Consider the following 19,029-nt stretch of genomic DNA (forward strand, 5'->3'; position numbering starts at 1 on the left):
AAAGGGTGGGATAAACACTGTGCATCTCTTCCTGAGCAGCAGGCCACCTTTTCATGAAGCAGCCTCCTCCTTTGATTGAGGCTGAAGCTGGTGGATGTCCAGGGTGGAGAGGGAGGGGCTCGGGGAGTACAGAGAAGGCACAGGGAGGTGGTTACCTGAGCCAGGCAGGGGACACTTCTCACACTTCTTCCCCCATCCTTTGCCAACCCGGCTGCAGCAGCAAATCTGCTTGGTGATCTGCTGGGCCAGGGGCAGAGTACACGTGCCATCCCCGGCTGATCGGAAGCACAGCCCCTGCTCCATGGACACGGCCTTATCGGCTGGAACAGAGAGGGAATGAATTTGTTTCAAGTTAACCATAATGAGGAAAGGAAGCTAATGCTCTCCCTTCCTCTTTTTGTAAGGCCGCACATTTCAATAAGAATTTTCTGAGCACCTGCTCTGCACCCAGTACTGTACAAAGTAGATGAGCAATACAGAAGTGAAATATGTGATCCTTGCCCTCAAAAAGCTTAAATTTATTTTGACCGGGTAGATAACAGATATGAAACAGCTTAAGAAAGCCATGCCTAGGAATTGGTGAACCAATGGCGAGTGTTGTTCAGTGTTGTCCGACTCTCTATGACTCCGTATGGAGTTTTCTTGGCAGAGATACTGGAGCGGTTTGCCATTTCCTTCTCCAGCTCATTTTACAGATGAAGAAACTGAGGCAAACAGCTAGTAAGTGTTTGAAGCCTAATCTGAACTCAGGAAGATGTATCTTTCTAACTCCAGGCCCAGCACTATCCACCTTGACACCTAGCTGCCCCCTATCTTTTATGGCCCAGCTCAAATGTCGCTTCTTCCTTGATGCCCCCGTTGCCCAGATGGATGAGATCACTCGCAACTCCTTATTTCATGCATTTGTACTATACCACATACTGCATTCTCTTACTGTGGTTGTGCTGTGCCTAATCTTCCCCCCACCCCCCACCCCTCCACCAGATGATAAAAGGTCTAAGGAATTCTTATTCTACTCTCCGTCTCCTGCACTGTGCTTGGCAAACTGCTGGCTGAATTAATTAATTAGTTGTTCAATGAGGGGGAAGGTATTTATAGGGACCAGAAGGAAGAGAGCTTTGGGGTAATTTTGCATTTACTCAGTTGGAGCTTGGCTGGTTTTCAGGGGAAAAACTCAGGCCAGGCTTATGTAACTGTCAACTATCTCTGACAACATCAAGAGAGGGCAACATTACGCTCTTTTATTTGGCTGCTCTTTGCTTATGAAAAAGAAGTCACATCCAGGCCAGTTGACATTGCTCTTTTGTCTGGTTGATACCTTGAACATAGCGTGATGCCAGCTGGCAATTCTATCCCACCCCAAGTCACTGCAAACATCCCCTAGAGTAGATGTGAATGTATGCATGTGAATGCCCACACGTATGAGATGTGGGAAGACCAATGTGCACATAGATTCACACAGTGAAACACAAGTAGACAGGAGAATGCAATTACACAGACACAAAACCACAAGTTCATATGTGCTCCTGGAAATAATAAAGTTAAATGGGTGGGAAATCATGGCATTCAGGCAGGGGATGCTGACAGTCCCTGGGCTCTCCAAGAGCACAGCCCTCACCTCCTCCAGCTGAGGGCACTTACACACACAGTGGCTTCGAGATGGGTCCAACATGTTGCCTGGCTTGCAGGTGCAGAGGTAACTGCCTCGGGTGTTAACACACTCAGCATCTTTGCACAGTCCCAGCAGAAGGCATTCATTGATATCTGCAAGATGAGGGGAGAATAAAAATGGAACAAGTCATCCATGGACATCAGCTGACTGATAGGAGAGGCTGGACTGGAGGGTCACAACCAAGATGTTAGAGCTAAGCACCAGAGGAGGGGACAACAGAAGAGCTAGCACTAGGTGGCCTGATGCCCTTTGCTACAGCCCTTCCCTCAGCCTGTCCCAGGCACTCCAGGAAAATGAAGAAAAGGCCAGCCTCAGGCGGGTCCCTATTTCAGGTAGTCTGGACTAGATAGAGCATGGTTTTATATCTCTCTTCATCACCTACTCTACGCTGAATTATATTAGGGAAGACAGTGCTAGCAACCACACCACAACCTTTGTGTTAGACAAACACCTACAGATGCCAACTCCCTACAATGAAACAAGCATACAAGAGTGCACCCATACATACTCATATACACATGCAAACACACTTTGATCAACATTCAGGGAAAGGTGATGCAAGGCAGCTGCTGGTCAAAAGAATAATAATAGCCAACATTTATATAGTACTTATTATAGGTCAGGCACTGTGCACACTTTACAACTATGATCTCATTATTCGATCCTTACAACAACCCAGGAAAGTAGGTGCTATTATCCCTTTTTTACAGATGAGGAAACTGAGGCAGAAGCTAAGTGACTTGTCCAGGGTCACACAACTAGCAAGCATCTAAGCTGGATTTGAACTCAGGTCTTCCCAAGGCCTAGTGCTATAACCATTGTACCACCTAGCTGTCTCTGTATACCTTCCAACCTTTTCCCATTACTCCGTACTGACAGTCAAAATTAAGTTCAGTCACGGACTCTTCTACCAAGTGCTAGTTCCGATACTCTTCATAGCCGTTTTGGCATCACATCCACCACCTTTCGGCACAACACCAGTGATAAATATGCCAACTTCCTGGTCCTCCAAATACTCGCTGTGAGATTGCAGTCAATTGCTTCTCTTTGAAGATGCTCCTACAGCGGCAAGAGCCCCCCTCCCCTCTTTTTTTTCCCTTTCCTCTAGACAGTGAAGGGACCAAGGAGTTGGGAATAGGAAGCCAAGTCAGAAAGTCTTCTGTTTTCTGGCAGGATGTGCCTAAAATATATGCTTCAGTGGTGTGCAGATAAAATGTTTAACAACTGGCTTGGGGAGGGGGGAAGGTACCCTGGACACTTTTTAAAAGTTTAATCTGCATTATTAATTGCTTTCTTAGCTCTGGGCAATCAACAAAACTATGAATCAAGCCCTGGTTTGTAACTTACTAATTTACAGTCAGTTGGTTGGAGTTACCTCTGATTTGTTCCTTGTTGTCAAAATATCTCTAGGGAATCAACTTTCTTTTATCTTTCTAAGTAACCCCTTTTCAGCATCTTATCACTGTGACCTTGAATTGGAGGCTCTCTCTTGACACACTTAAGTGATGGCTTGTTATTTCTGCCCTGGGAGAAGCTGAGAATTTACATGTCTTTCGGCTCTCCCAAGAGTGGTCACTAGGTCCTCTTACAAGTACTCAAATTCATATGGCTCAAAACATTTGTTGTTGTTTAGTTGTTTTCAGTCACGTCCAACTCTTCATGACTCCTTTTGGGGAGGTTTTTTGTTTGTTTGTTTGTTTTTTGTCAAAGATACTGGAGTGGTTTGTCATTTATTTCTTCTTCCAGCTCATTTTACAGATAAGTAACTGAGGCTTAACAGGGTTCAGTGACTTGCTCAGGGTATGTGTCTGAGGTCAGATTTGAACTCTGGAAGATGAATCTTCCTGACTCAAGGCCCAACTCTATCCATTGCACCCCCTAGCTGCCCTGGTTCAAAACACAGAACAGTTTTATTTCAGCATCAAAGGACACAGAAAAGACTTGCATCTGAGTTAATGAAGAACCCTTTGTAACTTATGGTACTGGTGCTACTCCAGCCAGGGGAGAAGACCAGAATTTGCTTCTCTATATCTGGTGTTGCTCTTTGAGGCCCCTAAAACTCTTTTGTATGTATTGTGTTATCTTTAATGGACATCTCTGTGGCCACTGCTCCTTACTGCTACTGCACCTCATACCCTCCCCTGTCCTGTATTTCCCCTTTCCACTGCAGTTTTTCTCTGGTGTTCTCAAGCAATATGCCTTTTCCATTGTCATTGCCATCCAGAGCCTTCCCCAGTGACTTTGGCACTCTCACAAGATGCTATTGTTTATCCCTTCCTCATCGCTCCATGAAGTTCATCTCTCTTCCAATAGATGGTGCTCATTATCTTCTCTCCTGGGGACCAGTTCTCAAGCCATGATAAGGAGAGTTGCAGATAGTTACTTACTATAGATTTTTTATACTTTCAGGACAGAGCACCTCCAACTTTTTGAAAGTGTGTGTGTGCGTGCGTGTGTGTGTGTGTCTGTGTGTCTGTGTGTCTTGTGTCAGTGTATTTCACCATTTGAATTCACAAACTCACCCTCTAATCAAAGTCTTTGCAACTGGCTGTGGGTATGCCTCCTTCCTGGACTTAACCCCACTCTAGGTCACCTTGTCCTGATTCAGTCCTATTTGCCTCCTCTCTCCCAGAATCATGGTAGCATGCCTTCTGCTCATATCAGCATGTCCCACACACTCTAGAAGTTCTAATGGACACTCCCACTCTCAATTTTTCTTTCCTTCTCCTATCTTCCTCTGGGGCAGATGGGCTGGGTTATACAAATTACCTCCAGCTGACTCTCCAAAGACCTTCAGAAAAGGGAGGGTGGAGGAGCAGACCAAGCAGATTCAAATGGTGAGGGGCAACCCCATCTGATGTAAAAGACTTGAGTTTTTATACACATATCCACATATACAATTTGTATGCTTGGAAAGTTCTTATAATGGTAATTAACTATAATGAATAGTTATATAATTATTAGCTAAGATGAATAGCTAACATTTATATTAATAGCTAACATTTATAAAATGTTACAAAACATTAAAATGTTATAAAAAGTTTACAAAATGTTTAACCCTCGTTGCTTGATCCTCACAACAGTCTTAGGAAGCAGGTACTGGTTTCCCCATTTTAAGATAATGACACTGAGGCACAGAGATATAAGTAGAATGACCCAGGGTTACAGAGCAGAATTTGAAATTAAATGTGGATGCCTTTAATGGGCATCTCTAGGTCACTGCTTCTATCCAAAATCTTTGCTGTTGCCATGTGACACTATACCTTCTTGCATAATTATCTGTGAAGAAGAAAATTAGCTGGCCATCAGACTTTAGATGGAATCTCTACTGCCCCCATGTTCCTATGTCCCCTCCTCTTCAAACTCTCCATGGCTTATGGGAAGAGGAGCTCACAGGTGGCATGGACCTGGCTATAAAGTCTCCCATAACCTTTTACAGGATTTTCCATAGCAGGGTCTCAGACTGTAAACTTCAGGAGGACAAGGAGGCCTCTTGGTAGCAGCTAGCACATCTCCCGTGGAGAGGGGTCTAATGCATGCTTCCAATTGATGGTGATTATGATGACAAAGGTTTTTCAGGAAGTCTTTGCTGTAGAGAGCTGGGAGCAGAGGGAATGTAAAGAAGACAGAGCTGTCCTCAACGGTCCGAAAGAGACCTTCCTAATGCTTTAAGCAGATAAGCTGTTAATAGCAGCCAGCCAGACTTAATCAGAGCCACCTGCTCAGGCCCTGCCCATAGACTCTTTGCCAAATATGTGCTTTAGAGCATTTGGCATCAACCACAAGGACAAGGGCTGAAAGATGACCTGGCTAGGGCACTAAGGAAAACCAGCTGCTTGGCTGGATACACTGAAAGAAGGTGGGGGTCTTCAGGAGGTGCCACAGACACAGTACTTGTCAGGGACAAGTCCTGATGCGAATGTAGCTGGAGTGCTGAGATTGACAGTTGTCCCTTCAAGACTAGCCCATGTGGGAAGGGTGGCTGCCCTCAAGGGAGAGTTACCTATTAGCCTAGATTATCTGGGGAAGTTGAGAAAAAGCAAAGACATCTCTATGCTTTTGCCTTCCTCCTCATGCCCACCCTTTACCTTTTGAAATCTTCCCCATCCTTCAGTACCCAGAGCAGCTGCTATCTCCTACAGAAGGCTCCTCCAGTTCCCTGTGGCTGAAAATGAGCTATCCTTCCTTCAACCTCACATGACACTTGGTAGATGTCTTACGCTCTTATATTCTAATTTCCATTTTACTTAGTGCAGAGTTATTGCATATCTATTGTATAGAAATTCGTCTCTTCACATGTATTGTGCTCTATCTCTTCTACTAGATTATAAGCTCCATGAGGGCAGGCAGCATGTTTCATTACTTGTATCTCAATTAGCATCTCCTTAGAAGAAAAGAGGAAGGAAGGAAGGAAAGGAAAAGGAAAAGAAAGGGAAGAAGAGGCATATGGAAGCCCAGGTATCCATGGTATCTTTGGAAGGACATCATTTATCGAACTAGACGAGATTCTAGGAGGCCAGGACACTGAGGATCCTGCTTTTCTCTTTCTTCCCCAGATGTAAAAATGTTGGTCACTGTACAAATGCCTGTCTGCTTTCCAGGTAACTTGAATTTGGGATTTGTTTTGGTTGCTCAATGATTTCAGTCATGTCCAAGTCTTCAGGACCACTTTTAGGGTTTTCTTGGCAAAGATTCTTGGAGCAGTTCACCATTTCCTTCTCCAGGTCATTTTACAGATGAGGAAACTGAGGCAAACAGGGTTAAGGGACTTGTTCAGAGTCACACAGCTACTAAGTGTCTGAAGCCAGATGTGAACTCATTAAGAGGAGTCTTCCTGACTTCAGACCCTGCACTCTGCCACCTAGCTGCCCTGACTCTGGGATAGGGAAGGAGGAATACGTTCTTCAGTATGTAACTTCTTTCCAGAGCAAACTCCCCAAACAATATCTTTTTGTGGATCTAGCCTTTTGTGTCTGATAGCCAGTCTCAAGTGACATCCACGAGGGGTTTCGGGCCTCTTGGATTATATCCCTGCCAGGGCTCAGAATTCACGCTAATTATCTCTCATTCCCCCCCTCCCTCTCTGATGGGGACTCCTCCTGAGAAATTCCCAGTGTCACCCTTCTCTTGTGTCAAAGGAGAACTCCCTCTACCAGTTATAGCCATGAAGCTTCCTCTTCTCCTTGACTTCCAAATTTTCCAGTGTTTAAGCACAGTTCCTGACACACAGTAGGTGTTTAATAAATATTTAGCGACTGATTTCCTCCTTTCTGAGTTTCCCTCTATATCTTCTACTGTACTCTATTTCCTTTCCTTTCCTCCCACTGCCTGCCTGTGGTCTAAAACCTCTCTGTGGCTTGGGGATCCCAAAGAAAGGATAAGTTAGTTACCACAAGGCCTCTGCCAGATCTCCAACCTGCTCTCAAGACCCAAAGAAATGAAAAATTCTAAATCTAGAAGGATACTCCTGAGGTCATCTAGATGAGAACTTCCCAACCTAAGGACTAGTCTGACGAAGAGTTATTGTAAGAGGTCTACCTTATTTAATGACTTGGCAAAATAAACAAGTGAACAAGGGCAGAAGTAGGACCAGTGGAAAGAAATTATCAGGAGTCAGATTTTGGCTTCATATAAAGAATTTTGTAATCATTAGAGCTGTCTGTCAATGGAAGGCTACTGAATGAAGTAGTGAGTTCTCTATTACTAGAGGTAATCAAAAAGATGGTGGCCTAATGGATAGAGTGCTGTCCTTGTTGTTTGTCCATATTTTCAAAGATCAGAGATCTCATGGGGGGATGTCTTGACTCATACATGTATTGGATTTAAGTGAGGGAGAGTTGCACAAAGTTGTCAGCCTCACTTTCTTCCAGAGTCATTGGAGTCCAGCGGCAAGACAAAAGTCAAGATCACTGATGATGGCCCGGGATGCAGTGGATGACCTTGGCATCTTAAGGTTTGACCAAGCTCTCAGTGCTCCACAGCACCTGTTGCAGCTGCCTTCATGGCTATTGGAACAAATTGCTCTCATCTGCCCATTCTGCCTTGGGGGAAGACTTCACATGCTTGGAGTAGACATCCCCCTAAGTCACCAATGGGTTTGAGGCCCTTTGATCACCCTCAACCTGGTTTAAGCCATCTGCCCAGATGGTTTGTGGGGTATGCTACAGCTTCTTGGAGCCACAGGTGAGAGCTGAGTGCCAGTTGGCACCAAAGGTAGATGATCACCTCAGAAAAGGGCTCGGCAAAAGGTGATAGTCCTCCTGGAACATCCACAGCTATTAATGATACATCCCAGTCAGCCAGTAGTCAGTCAATAAGCATTTATTAAGCACCTACTGTGTGCTGGGCACTGGGCTCAGCCCTGAGAATACAAAGGTAAAAACAGGCCTTGTCCTCAAGAAGATCACATGCTATAACGAAGGAGACAATACGCAAACAAGCATGTACATAAGATAGATGCAAGGTGAATTGGAGATGTTCTCAGAGGGAAAGCATTAGTAATGGGGAGAAGCTGGGAAAGATCTCCAGCAGAAGTTGGGGTATCCTTGCCAAGCAATAAGCCCAGCTGTTTCTAGGGTTTTGAAGGACTAACAGTATCCTCTGAATTTTGACACCATAGGACAAAGCTCTACTTTCCCCTCTCCCTCAGTTGTTATGGCTTTGGTGCTTAATAAATGCTTATTGAATAGAAATGAGTGGTATAAGTAGTATGTGCCTAGTACTAGAAGTATTGTCTATATCTGCGGTTGGCAACCTTGATTCGAGGTCCCCTTTAAAGGCCATAGAATTAATCAATACTGCTAAATCCAGGTACATATAACCCACAACATTCATTTTCCTTCAACAAACATTTATTAAGCACTGAAGCAATAACTACTGGGGAAGGGGTTGGGGGCAAAATAGAGCTTTATCCCAGGTTTACCAAAATTTAGAAGGGCCACTACTAGGATTCGTAGTACTTCAGCAGCCTAGAAACAACTGAGCTTAGCAAGGATAATGTGTCAAAATAGGAAGCTAACAGATAGGGGTGGCTAGATGGTGGAATGGATAGAGTGCAGGACCTGGAGTCAGGAAGACTCATCTTCCTGAGTTCAAATCCTACCTCGGACATTTACCAGCTGTGTGACTCTGGGCAAGCCACTTCACCCTGTTTGCCTCAATTCTATCATCTGTAAAATGAGCTGGAGAAGGAAATGGCAAACCACTCCAGCATATTTGCCAAGAAAAACCATTTGGGGTCACAAAGAAAGAGCAGGACATAGTGAACAACAACAGATAGTCCGTAGATAGTATTCCTATACACACACACACACACACACACACACACACACACACAGCAACATTTCAGATCAGCTTTTCCCTGATTTGACCCTCTCGCTTCTTCCCACCACGGCAGCCTCAAAGTGTTCCAAAGTGTCTGCCTCTGCCCTCTCCCCACCAACATGTATTGTGCCTTTTACCTAAGGCATAAAAATTGAAGCAGCTCGGTGGCACCATAGTGAACAGAGCACTGGTTGTGGAGTCAGGCTGACCCAAGTTCAAATTTGTCCTCAGACACCGGCCATGCAACCCTGGGAAAGACACTTAACCTTTGTCTGCCTCAGTTTCCTTCTATAAAATGTAATACTAATACTGTAAAGCGGGCATACTAACAGCACCTATCTAGCAGGATTGTTGTGAGGACTGAATGAGATAATATTTGTAAAGAATTTAGAATGTGCCTGACGCATTGTAAGTACTTACTAATGCTTACGTCCTTTTTTTCCTTTTTTTGTCCTTTTTTTTTCTTAATTAGTTATGGCTCTGTTTAGTACCTACTATAAGCAAGACAACCAGTCCCAAATGTTCCGCTCTTGAAACTTTACAAAGAACATTTTCCATCTTCCTCCATCAAACCCACTTTTAATATTTGTCTAGTCCTCCCTGTTGGGAAATTCTTGCTTGTAACTTATCTACCTAAATCCTTTCTGCCATGTTGTTGCGTTGCCGTTCAGTCATTTCAGTCATGTCTGACTCTTTGTGACCCCATTTGGGTTTTTTTTGGCAAAGATACTGGAATGGTTTGCCATTTCCTTCTCCAGCTCATTTTATGCATGAGGAAATGGAGGCAAACAGGGTTAAGTGACTTACCCAGGGTCACACAGCTAGAAAGTATCTGAGGCCAGAACTCAGGAAATGAGTCTTCCTGACTCCTGCCCTCTTTCTGCCATAATCTTGATCTTCTTCCTTCCAGCTGACCTCGAGTGTTTCACTTTCTTATTCTAGAACTTACACATTCAATTGAGTTCTTTCCTTCAATATATTTATCTTGGAAAACTATCGAATTATTCCAAGGTTTACTGTTGCTCAAAGAATTTTTTCCAATTCCCCTGTTTGTCTTAGGACTACAGAAGTAGAGTGCACTTTAGAAGTCAATGCCCCACCCATACAATAATGCCCAGCATTTATATAGTGCTTGAAGATTGGCAACATGTTTTTTACATGTTATTACACTGCATCCTCATACCAACCCTTTGAGGTATGTGCTACTATTATCCCCATTTTACAGATGTGGAAACAGAGAAGCTAAGTCACTTGTCCAGGGTCACATAGGTAGTAAAAGACTGAGGCAGGATTTGAATTTAGGTCTTCCTTGAGTCCAGATCTAGCACTCTATCCATTAGGCTACCAATTAGCCTCTTTCTAGGAACAGGGAACTCATTACTTCATTCAGTAGCCTTCCATTGTCAGCTCTAATTGTTAGATTGTCCTTTATGTTGAGCCAAAATCTCACTCTATGTAATTTCTATCCATTGGTTCTAGTTCTGTCCTTGGGGTCAATACAGAACAAGCCCACTCCCTTTTCCTCTAAGACAGACCTTCAAATATTTAAAAGCAATTATCACATCTCCCCTTAGTCTTCTATTCTCTAAACTAAACATTCCTACTTCTGAAGGCTTATATGAAGTGATACAGAGTGAAGAAAGCAGAGTTAAAACAACAATATACATACTGACTACAGCTGTGTGAAAACAATTAAGAAAAGCAACAAAATCGGGAAAAATACGTAGAAGAAAACGAGTTCAGAAGGGGACACTGAAGCAAACAGTTCATTTTTGTCAATGTCATACTAACATTGATATACACATTTAAAAACTAATGATAAATAGTGTTTATGGTTCATCTTTGATTCCTATTTGTTTCTGTTAGTAATTATTAAGTTTGGAATACTTAGGGAGAAAAGAAAACAAACATGACCAGTTCCTTGCACTGTTCCTCATATGGCATAGTTTTAAGACCCCTTCACTCTGCCGGTTGTCCCACCCTCCTTGGATGTGCTCCAGCTTGCCAATAATCTTCTTAAAACACAAACAACTTAAAAGGTGGCCACAATAATGTAGAGGGGGGAAAATGGTTAGAAGCCTTAAGAATTCTGATCAATGAACAATCTTGACTCCAGAAGACCAATGGTGAAAGATATTGTTCTACTCTCCTCGAAGAGGTGGTAGATTACAGGTGTGGAATGAAAATATGTTAACTGACATGGACAATGTGTTGGTTTGTTTTACTTAACTATACTTTTTTGTTATGGGGGGTGGATCTTTTTGGGGGAAGTGAGGTCAATGGGAAGTGATAGTGATGAAAAAAAGAATCAATAATACTTAAAAAAGAAAGGAAGGAAGGAAGGAAGGAAAGAAGGAAGGAAGGAAGAAAAAAAGAAAGAAGGGAGGGAGGGAAGGAAAAGATGTAGTAGAAAGGAACAGTGGACCTGGATCATAGATCAAGAACTATAAGGGACTTCAGAGCCCATCTAGTCCAATCCCTTCATTTTACAGATAAAGAAATTGAGGTGCAGTGATATTAAGCCAAGGTTACACAGGCAACAAGTGTAACTGCTCTGGAAAATAAGAGAGTAAGATGTTTGAAGCAAGGCCAGCTCCTTACATACAGCTTAATAAACAGCCAATAGAAATGTCAAATTGTTGGTCAAGGGTAAAGGAATAGATCTGAAAAATCTGAAATTAAAAATCAACCAAAATAGAAAATGAACAAAATGAAGAATGCCAGCAAAATTTTTTTTAAAAATACTACGGAGCAATACATATGGAACAAAAAACAATGGGTGACATTTCAAAGAAGCCTCCTTAAATGGACAAAAGGAACATTCAAAGAAAATAAGCAAGATAAATGCTAGTAAGGAAACCACAAGTCCCTCTGAAATCAGGCTTTCTCCAAAGTCACCAAGGATCTCTTTGTGGCCAATCTAATAATGGCTTGTTCTCAGTCCTCATCCTCTTTGACCTTTCTGCAGTGTTTGATACTGTTGACTACCTTCTCCAAGATACTGCTCTCTCTAGTTTTTCCTGGTCCTGCGCTCTCTCTCAGTTCTCCTTCTCCTCGTCTGACCATTCCGTTTTAGTCTCCTTTGCTGTATCATTATCTACCTTGCATCCACTAACTATGGGTGTACTCCAAGGCTCTATCCTTGGTCCTTTTCTCTTTTCTTTCTATACGCTATCATTTGGCAGATCCATCTTATCATCTCTATGCAAGTGATTCACAAATCTATTCATTTATCCAAACCTTGTCTGTCTCTGGAATTCCACATCACAAACAATTGGATGTCCCATGGGCATAGTAAACATAAAACATTAAAAACTGAACTTGCTTTTTCCCCAAAATTATTATTTGTTGATTAGTTGAAGTAAAAGAAGAGGTTGAAGTAAAAAAAAAAACTATGAGAGGAACTGAGGTTAGGATTAAAAGATTCTAAAATATGGCTTCAGACATTTACTAGTTGTGTGACCCTGGGCAAGTCGCTTAAACCTGTTTCCTTAGTTTCCTCATCTGTAAAAATGAGCTAGAGATGGAAATGGCAAACTGCTCTAGTATCTTTGCCAAGAAAACCCCAAATGGAGTCATGAAGAGTTGGATATGACTGAAACAACAACAATAATATGGGGAGGAAATAATTCAGAAAGAAAATAACCAATGTGAAAAAGGTAATACTTATTACAATGGTCAACTCAGATCAATGGGGACAAATATCAGTTTAGAAAATAATTGAATTGTCCAAAGTATTGGGAAGAATACAGGATCAAGCTGTAGACCTCAAAGTGCAACAAGCTTAAGAATTCTGACATCCTAGAAAATGTAGAGAAAATAAAAACTCTAAATGCTAAATTCTGGGATGTCCACTAGAACTTTCTAGAATTAGCCAAAACAAGCTGTGATATACAAAGGGGAAAAAATACAGAAGACTCTGACAAAGATGGATCCTAGAGTTAGTGCTATCAGACACATTACAGCAGAACTCCAAGATTATAATGTTAAGGAAAAACATCAAGCTGTCAGAAGAAATACAGAAATTGTCTACCAAAGAACATTTATTGTATTGGACTTCTCAATAAGGACAAAGAGCAATTAAAAGACCTGGGATATAGCATAAACAAAATTAAAAAGCATGAATTTCTTCATTATCTACCCAATAAAATCCAGTATTTGTTTTGAAGCAAGCAATAAATATTTGAAAGTCTATCAATCTGAAAAATTTGCAGAAATATCCAGTTCAAGGAAATATTCCAGAAACAGCTAAGGCTTTGGGCGTCTTCAAAAGTGCTTAAAACAATTCACACTTCTTAGATCAAGATAAATCATTTGTTAATGTAACCCATGTGGCAGCTAAAGACAGACTAGGTTCAGTCTTGGAGACTTAACTGAAAATAGCATCATGACTTGATCCCCCACCCAGGAATCTACTCTCTGGAAATATTTGAATTCTTCTTGCTTTTGGGTTATTCTAGTTAGTTCATCAGTTAGCAGCCAAAGCAACCAATGAAAACAGAAACAGTTATTACAAACAGATAAGAATATAAATGGAATCAGATCCAAGTCCAGTAGTCAGAAACAAATTGCCAATGATGATTAGAACAATTTGCAATATGGCTGGAGGTGGATCATCTTTGGGAAAGACTGAATTGGTATCATCTCTCAATCTTGGTCCTCGTTGCTTTTTGATTCCTGTGGGAGCATTGCCCCTTCTGTATCCATTGCTCCTGGTCATCTGTACTGCCCATCCAAGTTGTCACAATTCCCACAGATCCTATCTTAGCACAGAAAGTCTGAGGGTGGGGTCCAATAGCCCATTCCTCCACTGTTGTTATTGCCACCTTCTCCTTCCTGGATGAATTTCCTTAACCATTGGCTTATGGCGTGCCTTCTTCTAGTCTCTCTCTCTCTCTCTCTCTCTCTCTCTCTCTCTCTCTCTCTCTCTCTCTCTCTCTCTCCTGCCTTCTTTCTTCCATTAATCTTTAGCTTACAACATTCTGGGAAATAATCTCCGTAAAATGAGTGGGTTGGACTAGATGGCCACTGAGGGCCTTCCAACTCTATATGTTTTCCTTTCCTTTTTTGAGGCATTCAAGGTTAAATGACTTGTCCAGGATCACACAACTGGTAAGCATCTGAGGCTGGATTTAAACTCAGGTCCCCCTGACTTCAAGGCTGGTGCTCTATCCACTGTACTACTTACCTGCCCCTATGATCTTTTTTTCTATTATTTTTATTTTTCTATTACCATCCTTCATACCCTGGCTTCTTCGTACCTTTGCAGGTTCCTTACATCTTAGTCCTCTCCACATACTCTGTGATCCAGTGACATTGGCTTTCTTACTATTCTTCATCCATCTCCCTACTCCAGTCATTTTCACTGTCTCCCATGACTGGAACTCTCCCTCATCTCCACTTCCTTCCTAACTTCCTTCAGGTCTCGGCTGAATTCCCACCTTCTGTAAAAGCCTTTTCCAGTCCTTCTTACTCTTAATGTCTTTCTTCTAAGACTACTCCCAATATGTCCTGTACATGTCTTATTTACACATAGTTGTTTGCACTTCTTGGATTGTGAGCTCCTTGAGAGCAGGGACTGACCTTTGCCTCTTTTTTTGTGGTATCTCCAGCACTTAGGATAGTGTCTGGTACACATTGTTGTTCAGTTGTTTTTCAGTTGTGTTCAACTCTTCATGACCCCATTTGGGGTTGTCTTGGCAAAGATACTGGAGTAGTTCACCATTTTCTTCTCCAGTTCATTTTAAAGATGAGGAAACTGAAGCAAACAGCATTAAGTGACTTGCCCAAGGTCACACAGCTTGTATGTGTCTGAGGCCAGATTTGAACTCAGCAAGATTGAGTTTTCTGATTCCAGGCCAGCACTCTATCCACTGCACCACCTAGCCATACTTGGTACCTAGTAGGTGCTTAATAAATGTTCATTGACTGACCGCTGCAACACTCACATATTTGGACTTCTACAGAACTATTTGGATTTGTCTGACAGAAACCTGTCCTTGCAAGAAGCTTTTCCTCTACCATCTCCTCTCATTTCAAAGAGAAGACATTTCCTTTCATCACTACACTGACAATGTGAGAGAAACAGAGGGGGAAAGGGGAAGGGGATTAAGAGAGAAAATAATGGGAGTGAAGTAATCCTAGAGTAAAGCTATTATGTTTGCTAAAGGAGAGGTTCAAGATGAAGATATCTATCTAGTTACTAATATAGAATGGAAGACCCAAAGAGTAATTTAAGTCTGTTTGCTTGTTTCTTTGGAGAGATAGATGGTACAGTAGAAAGAGCACTGGACACTTTGTTTCTTCCTATGTGACCTTGGGCGAGTCACTTGACTTTCGGGGCTTCAGTTTCTTCATCTGTAAAAATGAAGGTGTTGGACTAGATGGTCCCTGAGATTGTTTCCAGCTCTACATCTATTCAATGATGCCAATTGAGATCAGCAGAACTGGATTCACATCTGCATACATTAGCTACAACTATACATTACAAAAACAAGAAGAAATCAGAGGTTGGGAGAACCTCTTATGGAAATGAAAATATACAGAGCTAATTCATTTCTTCTGTTTTCTGTTCATTTTCTTGATTCTACTTTGTTGCATGCTAAAGGTTCTGCGTAATATTTTGTTGTGTACTTGGTATTTTATTTGGTTGTCTTTATTGTTGGTGGCTCTTTAGTTCATCATAAGTTTTTTTTTTAAAACAAGGATGCTCTACCTCTCTTGAAATACACCACCTCCCGCCCTCCACCATTCAAATCATGACTTCAATCATGGCTGTGATGCTAATATACAGGACTCAAAATTGTATGGAAGTCTATTGCTAATATCATACACATACCCCCTACTGCCACCCCATAGGCAGTTAAAGCAAAGATCTCTCCAGGAGAAGAGCCAGAAATATCCACCCTATACTTCAGAGTACGTTCATGAGATCAGGACCAGTCAACACTCGGTGTTGCTGCCTTGGTTCTGGAAAAGAACTCGAGTCAGCCTCTCTAATGTAAAGCAGCTTCTTGGCATCTCTCTCTCTCTCTCTCTCTCTCAGACTCTATTTCCCAGCTCCACAGCCAGCAGAGGGGGTCTCAGTGCTCCATGCTGAAAAGGACCTGGTTTCCATCAGTCTTGGTGCCTTTGCCAGGCACTACCAAGTGGGGACTGTTTACTTTCCTTCACATCGGCAGATCTGGGGTCTCAGACAAAGCCCCAGGGGTTAGTGATCCAGATCCCACATGTGCCCAAAAAATCTCTCTCCTGGGCACCAGGGCCAAGGTGAGAGTGCCAACCCTGTGGGGAGGCAGAGACAGAGCCAAAGATAGAATCCACAGTGCCAAAGTCTCCAGCCTGCCTTGGAGCTTAGTAACTATGAAAGCAGTGCCTGCTCAGTGGATCGACAGGCTAGCCCGTTCTTGAGGTGCGTCTACTTTGTCAGCACTACAACTGGCCTCCCTGGTTCCCTCGACACTGGCTTTTCTTAACGATCGAGAAAAGACAGGACCCTGGATACAGTTCCCTGCCACAGCTAGCTTTGCCTTGCCTAGGGAAACCAAGTCAAATCCTTAGAGCCTTAGCTGTCTGCAACAGAGCTGGTCAAACTCAGGATGAGGTCTCTGTTTTGCTACCCTTTCTCCATTCCTTGGTTTCATTTCTTTAACATCTCATAGCATGTCAATGATACAATGTATGTAAAAATATATATGGCAGCTGGGTGGTGCAGTGAGTAGAGCACTAACCCTGGAGTCAGGAGGACCTGAGTCCAAATTCGGCCTCAGACACTTGACACACTTACTAGTTGTGTGACCTTGGGCAAGTCACTTAACCCCAATTGCCCTGCCTTCCCTCCTCCAAAAAAAAAAAAAGAAATATATTGATAGCTGACATTTACCTTCTTAAGTTTTACATGTATAAGTGTGTGGGTGCATACATGTGTGTATATATATGCACATTCATAATACCTTCTTGGATTATATTGAGAGAGGTATACTATCTAGGACCAGGAGCATGATAGTTCAACTGTACTCTGCTGCCCTGGTCAGATCACATTTAGAATATTGTATAGGGTAGCCAGGTGATGCGGGGGATAGAGCACCAGGCCTAGAGTCAGAAAGACCTGAGTTCAGATCCAACCTCAGACACTTATTGACTATGTGACCTTAGGCAAGTCACTTAACCCTGTTTTTCTCAGTTTCCTCATCTGTAAAATGAGCTGGAGAAGGAAATGGCAAAGCACTCCAGTATCTTTGCCAAGAAAACCCCAAATGAGGTCATGAAGAGTCAGACACAACTAAAAAGTGACTGAATAACAACAATTCTCTGCTGCCCCAGTCCAATCACATCTAGAATATTATGTTTACTTCTGGATATCGCATTTTAGGAAGGATGCTGAAAGGCTGGAGAGTGTCCAGAGGAAGGCAAGCTGAATGTTAGAAGTCCTTGATATCATGTCATATGAGAATAAGTTGAAGGTACTAGGAAAGAAAAGACTCAAGAGGGGACATGATAGCCACTTCCAAGTATACTGTCATGTGGATTTGCTGTTTGGCCCAAGAGGGAAAGAAAAACTAGAAATAACAGATAGAAGTTACAAAGAGATAAATTCAAACTTGAGAGGGAAAATGCCTAACAATTTAGACTGTTCACCACCATTGGGGGACATTGAGCATAAGCTGGATGACTACTGAATGAAGACATTACAATGACTATGTGTAGATTGTTTTGAGGTTCTCTTCAAAACTGAGATTCTGTGATTTTGATTCCTGGCAACCACATCTGGGGCTTCTTTGAGATGATTAGCCTTACAAATTACAAATCCTTCTTGCCAACTACTTTTTTTTTCTTCCCTTCCCCCTGATTATCTATTTTCAAAAATTCATTAAATATTTCCCAATTACAGTTGAAAAAATTCCAACATTCATTTTGTTAAAATTTTGAGTTCCAAATTCTCTCTCCCTCCCCCACCCATTAAGAAGGCAAGCAATATGATATTAATTTTACCTGTGAAGTCATGCCAATTATTTTTCTATAGGAAAGCAGCTAATAGAATTCCCTGTACCCCTTTCCCCTACACACACATTCTACTATATACCCTTCACACATAGCCATTAAAACATGAACCATCAGGGAACCTCCCACCAGCTCATCCAGTCTCTCAAATTCTTGCTTTAGTCTCTTGGAATGGCATTATTTTCTAGATCTGATCAGGTCTCTATTTTGTTTCCACTTCAGCCTTCATCCATTCCAGATGTTTAGCTCTGATTTTCTTGGACCAGGCTCATTTTCAGAGTCTCTAACAGGGTAGGGAGTAAGGGAGAATGAGAACTGCCTTTTAATAAGAGGAGTGAACCCATCCAAAAGGATAGGGGAAGGACCCAGTATTTGTCCCATCAGCTATAAACCTAGAGATGATGGAAAGAATGACCTAAGCAACCATGTTTGGTTCCTTGGCGATAAGAGTAGAAAGCTTCTTACTTATTTGTTTATCTTCATTGGGAAGCAAAAAAATCTACATCCAGAAAGCCTAGTCCATTGACAGATAGGGAATGACTAAATCTGGCTGACCAAGGTTATGCTTGTCAGATTCTTGGGAAATGTTATTCAGCAGACACCCTGTCTGAGTGGTCCTTTTCCCTGAATATTCCACCTTTAGCCTTAGGCAAGTTCATTCTTCCATTCCTGAGTGGTATCCCCTGTATTCCTCTTCCTTCCCCCCCAATCCATGACCAGGTTTCCATGAGAATATCACACTGACCCCAAGCAATTGTCATTTGGAGAGCAACACCTGAAGTCTTCTAATCACTAGAGAGTGCATCATGATATATCAATGTGGAGATGAGGTCAATGTGTCTACACCATCAGCTCTCAACTCTCTTTTTACACCTCTTCTTCTTATAGCCTGGAATTCCAGTCCATTCTTACCTTGACAGTGGGTGTGATTCAGTCTTTTGTACCCTTGGGGACATTCCACTTGACCATTTTCAATCACTAGGAAAGCTGGGGAGCAAAAAAAAATAGGTTTAATCAAGAATATTCAACATTGA

General features: G+C 42.2%; 1 protein-coding gene across 1 annotated transcript in view; it reads right to left on the minus strand.

Moving 5' to 3' along the window:
* LTBP2 (latent transforming growth factor beta binding protein 2) overlaps positions 1-19,029 on the minus strand; it is a 193,071-nt gene that overhangs the window by 43,737 nt on the left and 130,305 nt on the right. The window contains exons 9-11 of the mRNA XM_036735285.1: positions 18,908-18,982; positions 1,642-1,764; positions 156-320 (exon numbers count right to left, since the gene is read on the minus strand). Coding sequence (XP_036591180.1) covers positions 156-320; positions 1,642-1,764; positions 18,908-18,982 — 363 coding nt within the window. The remainder of the gene's footprint in view (positions 1-155; positions 321-1,641; positions 1,765-18,907; positions 18,983-19,029) is intronic.

The sequence above is a fragment of the Trichosurus vulpecula genome, chromosome 8 (assembly GCF_011100635.1).
Source record: "Trichosurus vulpecula isolate mTriVul1 chromosome 8, mTriVul1.pri, whole genome shotgun sequence".
Taxonomy (NCBI): Eukaryota; Metazoa; Chordata; class Mammalia; order Diprotodontia; family Phalangeridae; genus Trichosurus; species Trichosurus vulpecula.